Here is a 6,455-nt window from a genome sequence, read left to right as displayed (position 1 = left end):
CAACTGAGTACGCTCAATGTACTCCACGTACGCCCAACGTACGTGATTCAGGGCCAGTACGCACAACGTACTCTCATATATGCTCAACGTACATACGTCTAAGATAATTCATTCCTTTAGTTCTTAATCCCTTAAGACCTTTTGTCCAAAGCTCAGATCTAGACTCAAAACATTGACTTAAGTCATAATGTTTCTGCCTTTATGACTTTCCATAGCTAGAAAAGGTCCAAAAGCTAAAACTCTAACTTATTTATCCATTAAGACATCTTAATTCTTGCATGTAATGGATGAAAGGACCAAGATCACATTTTTATGGTTCCTAATAGCTCTATAATGGATAAAGTTTCCAACTTTATCCATTAGAATGATCCAAGCAACCAAGATCTAGTCTTTTAAGTTTCAAAGGGACCAAAAGTGCATCTTTCTTACTTAATCCATAAGTACAAGTTCCCAACCTTTAAATCTGAATCAAAATGATATTTAGATGGATAAAGTTTCCAACTTTATCCATAACAAGGTCACAAACTTTCAAGATCTAAACTTTATGCACTAAAGTGACCAAAAGCTCATAACACCAAAAACTAGCTATATCTAATAAATGTGCCATTAAGATTCAAGCTTTATACCTCTAAAAGAAAGATCAAGGTGAGAAAGGTCTAGATCTACAAGCTCCACTACAACCAACACTTCTCTAATGAGCTCATTCTTCTCCAAGGTGAACCAAGAAGACTCCAAAGCACTTAAAAACTCAAGGATCTCACAAATGGGGCTATGGTTTCGATATTAGGGTTAGAGAGGATGGAGGATGAAAGAAATAAGAGTTTGGGAAAGTTAAGAAGCTTAAACAAGGCCTAAAATCCCAAAATTAGGGTTCTGATCGCATACGCCCGACATACTTCTGGTACGCCCAATGTACCAGTTTGATCCTCCACGATTAGTCATTGCCTAGTACGCCCAACATACACGCTGTACGCCCAACGTACTAGGCTTAACTCAAAACCTTCTTAACTTCTAACAGTCATAATTTCTTCTTTCCAACTCTATTTTCGACGATCTTTATATCCACGGAAAGGTATTGAAGAGTCTCACGATATTATATAGATATCTTGGACTAAAAACTTCTCAAACAAAAATCCATATTTCATGCAAGAACCCGACCTATAAATTTTCCTTTTCTACTCTTCGGTCCGATATCCAGCTCAAGGGTTAAATCTCTTAACCATCATTACCTCTTTCCACAAGGACTAAACTTTACATCCTTAAGGCCCAAAGCCTTTACACAATCGACTTCCAGCTAACGACCCTGAAATAAGAAATCACAGGAAACATGATGTTACACATTTCTTTACTACTATCGGAAAACATTTTCAATTATAGAGGTGTCTAGAATGGGATGTCAAAGTGTAGTCCGAAACAATGAATGTCGAAGTGTAGTGCAAAATGGATTAAATGGTATTTATAGGAGAACCAAATTACCGGGTCAAAATTATCTATCAATTTAATCGAATTTGAAATCGGGTCTGGAACAACCCATGCCGGACCAGATGGTCATTTTGCAAAAAAAAAGATTATTTTTTCAAAAACAACAAAAAAAATAGTAAAATTAACTTAAGAGCAATTTACTAAAATGCTATAACAATTTGAAAAGAAAGGTCAATGAAGGCTTTCAAAACAAATGGGCTTTGCTTCGCCTTGCCGGCCCAACATTCTCTCACGAATCACACCAAAGGCACAATTACATCAAATCCAACGCTGACTATATTAGCGTGTAATCCACGCACCAATGCTCTTTTGGCATGTTTCCATTTAGTGTACATTCGAGGAATGGGCGCGTTGCTAGTCGGGGTAGGTGGTAGATATAATAAGGCTAGTCATAAATGGCGTACTGCTGGAATCGATATAATAATAAACCGTGCCCTATCTCGAGGTATCATCGACTAAAAACACACACTCTTACAGACGCTTTGCGGGGGTTATCTGAGGTAAAATTCGACTTTGTTTTCCTTTCTTTTGTTTGATTCAGATAGTTGTTTGGTATGTGTGATCTTTTTATCTGGTCCGTGAACAGATCGAAAACAAATTCGATGAATTTATTATACTTGTTTGATCATCATCATTTTCAATTTTGTTTCAGCTTGATTTTAACGCTATTTGGATAAATAGTGATTTCTCTTATTGATTCATCATGATCTGATAGACAATTGTAAAGATCAACTGATATGGTCATGATTCTAAGTTCTAACTCTGAAGTCGTGATGTCGATTCGTGAGGGGTGTATGTGTGATCATCTAGTAATAAATCTGACAAAAACACGTAGCAAACGTATCGAATACATAACATCCATAAAGGAAATCATTTCACCTTGTCAGCTATGATCGGACAATTTGTTTATACGCAGTGGAAAACTTGGTTTTGTCACGGATCGGGTTTAGAATAAATTGTTAAGATGGTATATTAATAAGCTCATGATTTTGGAGGTATTGTGGACAAAAGAGTGAAATCTGAAGTGGATGGAAGGCTGGAAAAGGGGATGTGTGTTGCCTTTCGGGAAATGGTGTCTAGATTCTTTAACATTTGAGTACTTCTAAAGCAAGTCCAATCTGTCCTCATTTAGTTTTTGAGTATTAATCTACTTTGTTCACCGGGTTTTTGACTAATAATCTACTAAACAGGATTTGTGATTTTCAGTAATAAGGTTAACCATTATGCTCTTATTTAAGAAGAAAAGTTGTGATGTTGTCTCTTGAGTCTTGATGTCTAACATACTCATTGGTCTGAAAGTTGTAGGTGATTTGATTATAATATCTGGTTATTCACTTGTTTAGATCACATATAAAAATGGTGAAGGGAGTTGCAGTTCTTAACAGCAGTGAGGGTGTTAGTGGCACCATCCTCTTCGAACAAGAGACAGAAGGTAATAAATTTGAGTAACATTTGGATTTTTTATCAAGTATAAAGCTATAAATAGAAAATATAAGTTATCTAATATTTAACTAATGTTTCAGGTGCTCCCACTACTGTAACTGGAAACCTTTCTGGCCTTAAACCTGGACCCCATGGTTTCCATGTTCATGCACTTGGTGACACAACCAATGGATGCATGTCAACTGGTATGTCTAATGTCTAATGTCTTCCTTTTGGGATTTGTTAAATGTGAATTACTTTGTGTCTATAGAGCATATATATCTAAACAGCGAAATGTTTTCTTTTGATGATAGGCCCTCATTACAATCCTCATGGAAAGGAACATGGTGCTCCAGATGATGAGGTTCGCCATGCTGGCGATCTTGGGAATGTTACAGTAGGCGAAGATGGTATAATACTTACTTTAAATTAGAACCTTTATAGATTGAATAAGTCTTGGTTTTGCACTATATTTAAGAAGTCAAACTTTATTCTATGGCTATTTTCCATTGGTCGCATACTTTATTCAAAAAGTCAAACTTTGAGGCTGCATTTGAAATTAACCGGGACCTGAGAAGTCTGTAGCATGTTTGAATTTCAAAATTTCTATCACCAAACATTATATGACAGACTTCTTATGCTTTTTTTTTTTTATTCAACACAGGTACTGCAAAATTCACCATTGTTGATAAGCAGGTTGGTTGCTCACATGAGTTCATGTACAAAGCGTGTTGCTATAAATTAAATTGTACAAATGTAACTTATATATGAATATTGATTTATGTAGATTCCACTAATTGGATCTCAATCCATCATTGGAAGGGCTGTAGTTGTCCATGCTGATGCTGATGATCTTGGAAAGGGTAAACTTCAATTATGTTTTTTTTGTTTTTTTTTGTTTTTTTGTTTTTTTTTTTTTTTTTTTTGTATATTATATTATTATGTATGTGTATATTATTTTATATATTATACATATGTAAGACAATTTGTGTGACTATTCTCTTTCAGGTGGCCATGAGCTCAGCAAAAGCACTGGAAATGCTGGTGGAAGGGTTGCATGTGGTAAGCCAATATTTCTTTTTAACTTTTTCCTTGTTAAACTAAATGAGCAACAAAAGGAAAAAACAAATCACATTGCTTTCTGTGTTTAAGCCTTAAGGTGGTCTTGTCTCATATTTGACATTGCATGCAGGTATCATTGGATTACAAGCTTGATTGTCTACTGCTCTCATCTCCTATTCCAGGGAATACTGAGGCTTTCTTTCTTGAAAAAAAAAACCATATAAAAATTAGATGTATCTCCATACTTTCTCACTCTCTCCATAAGTTATGGTTGTGTCATTGCTGCGTTGTTGTTCTCAATAAAGTATTCCCTGTGCTATTTTAATACTTGAATATCTTTTGAGCCAAGTTTTGAATTTAGACTTGGTTTATACAGTTTCCCTTTTCTGTTTATTTACTTGAAGCTTCTTACGCAACACACACACACTACATGTCATGTCTTTTACCAAATAATATGCTATTGTTACTGTAAACGCCAGTCCAAAGCGAAACACTTAAACATTAGGAATGCCACCACCCAATAACACTTAAACTACCTCAACATCGTAATTGTATTGGTAAATGGCACAAAAAACTCTTTTTACACATAAATTCGATTTTGACACCGTGTTATTTTTTGTGTCAATTTTAACACTGTCTTTTTCAATTTGTTACAATTCTGACCATTTGATCGGTTAACCAGGTTACATGCTGATGTGGTATGATGACGTGTCATTTTTGATGATGTGGCATGCTGACATTATATGCTGACGTGTCAAAATTGATTTTTTTTCTCACAAAAAACACTAACTTTTCATTTTTTTTTTCGATTTTGACATTAAGTTTAATTTTTTCTTTCAACTTTGATACTATGTTTTTTTTGTTCCAAATCGAACATCATATTTTTTGAATTTTGTTCAATATTGACAATTTTCTATTTAAAACCAAATAAATATTTTTTTAATACATTTAAACCTTATAAATATGTTTTTTTTTTTTTTTTTTTTTCATTTAAAAACCATAGTTTTGTATAAATATATTTTTTTACACTCAAACCATATTTTTATATATAAATATGTATTAGTTATATAAAAATTGTATTTTATATTAAATATGCAACTTTAAAATGTGTTTGGAGGTTTGGAGGCGTGTAGTCGAGCAAAACTCAGATATCAAGTTTGCAACCCATCAAATTTTTACATCTTATTAGAAACTTATGGTTAGTTTGATTCTCATGATATAATTAATGCTTTAAATGTAAGAAAAAAACACCTTGTATTTAAATAAAAATGTGGTTTTTAAACAAAAAAAATATGTTTATACGGTTTAAAATGTAATAAAAAATATATTTATACGGTTTCAAATGGAAAATAGACAAAATTGAACAAAATTTGATAAATGATGTTCGATTGGAACAAAAAAAACATAGTGTCAAAATTGAAATAAAAAATTAAACTTAGTGGCAAAATCGAAAAGAAATGAAAACTTAGTGTTTTTTGTGGAAAAAAAATCAATTTCGACACGTCAGCATATAATGTCAGCATGCGACGTCATCAAAACTGACACGTCATCATGCCACGTCAGCATGTAACCTGGTTAATCGGTCAAGTGGTCATAATTGTAACAAATTGGAAAACACAGTGTCAAAATTGACACAAAAAAACACGGTGTCAAAATCAAATTTCTGTGTAAAAAGAGTGTTTTTTGTGTCATTTACCCTAATTGTATTAATACGCCAAAACTCAATATTGCTTATAATTGTGATCGTCAATCTAATCTTCTTATAGTATTAACTAGAAAGGATTCCCTGGTGTTGCCGGGGTCGGAAGGTATTGTTTTGTAAAGTAAAATAACATGTTGAATTGAATTGAGATAATTCAATAAAGGAAGATAAACAATGTCATCTAATTACATAAGTAAAGAAATCTAAATAATTATTTCTTACAATAAATGAGGAAAATAAAAAAATGGTGTCACAAATTGAACTTTATTGCTATGTATGGCAGCGGCCGGAAAACCAATCCGAAAAATATAGACCGTTGTTTTTTGTCCGTAAATGTGAGGGTAATTTGGTCTTTTTAGGTAGTAGGGACTGAATTTGTGACCACGAGTAAACCATATGGACCATTTATGTAATTTTGGCGGCGGCGGCGGTGGTGATGGCAGATGGTGGGTGACTTTATGGTATTGGACGAGTATTTTCTAATAAATAAAACATTAATTTAAAACGAAAAAGAGAAATATAAATTAATAAAAAAAATCGGATTCGGAGTAAAAGAGTAATTTCGGTTTCCATCGTTGTCCTCAATGTGTTAAATCTGGTAAACCATAGGAACCAAAAAAGACAAAAAGGAAGCAACCTTAAAATGACCCAAATATAATTGAGAGACCATTTTTCAAACCAAAGTGAAATGGTTGTTTGTGAACAAAAACATAAAGGTGAAAAGTCAATGTTGTAAGTAGAAATACTAATAATATGTAATAAAAGACGAGGGTTATGAAAAATTCAA

General features: G+C 33.3%; 1 protein-coding gene across 3 annotated transcripts; it reads left to right on the top strand.

The window, feature by feature from the left end:
• The first annotated feature begins 1,837 nt into the window (after window positions 1-1,837).
• Window positions 1,838-4,293, top strand: LOC111882980 (superoxide dismutase [Cu-Zn]). 3 transcript variants are annotated; one of them, XM_023879339.2, is made up of 8 exons: window positions 1,838-1,982; window positions 2,826-2,914; window positions 3,006-3,110; window positions 3,219-3,314; window positions 3,569-3,600; window positions 3,692-3,767; window positions 3,913-3,966; window positions 4,097-4,293. In XM_023879339.2, the coding sequence occupies exons 2-8, from the start codon at window positions 2,839-2,841 to the stop codon at window positions 4,117-4,119; spliced, it is 462 nt and encodes a 153-aa protein (XP_023735107.1). In that variant the 5' UTR covers window positions 1,838-1,982; window positions 2,826-2,838; the 3' UTR covers window positions 4,120-4,293. The 3 variants fall into 3 exon arrangements, with proteins under 3 accessions (XP_023735107.1, XP_052620546.1, XP_042751604.1); XM_052764586.1 differs by having other exon boundaries at window positions 1,899-1,982; window positions 2,782-2,914; XM_042895670.2 differs by having other exon boundaries at window positions 1,957-1,982; window positions 2,788-2,914.
• The last annotated feature ends 2,162 nt before the right edge of the window (window positions 4,294-6,455 follow it).

This window comes from Lactuca sativa, chromosome 6 (assembly GCF_002870075.4).
Source record: "Lactuca sativa cultivar Salinas chromosome 6, Lsat_Salinas_v11, whole genome shotgun sequence".
Lineage (NCBI taxonomy): Eukaryota > Viridiplantae > Streptophyta > Magnoliopsida > Asterales > Asteraceae > Lactuca > Lactuca sativa.
Note: the sequence above shows the minus strand (reverse complement) of the source record. Positions and strands in the feature narration are given on the sequence as shown.

What these genes read in the sequence shown, in the direction of transcription:
- LOC111882980 (XM_023879339.2), top strand. Translation starts at nt 2,839, where the DNA reads ATGGTGAAGGGAGTTGCAGTTCTTAACAGCAGTGAGGGTGTTAGTGGC. An exon ending in CTTCGAACAAGAGACAGAAG is followed by an intron (nt 2,915 to 3,005) that starts GTAATAAATTTG and finishes CTAATGTTTCAG; the next exon opens with GTGCTCCCACTACTGTAACT. An exon ending in CAATGGATGCATGTCAACTG is followed by an intron (nt 3,111 to 3,218) that starts GTATGTCTAATG and finishes TTTTGATGATAG; the next exon opens with GCCCTCATTACAATCCTCAT.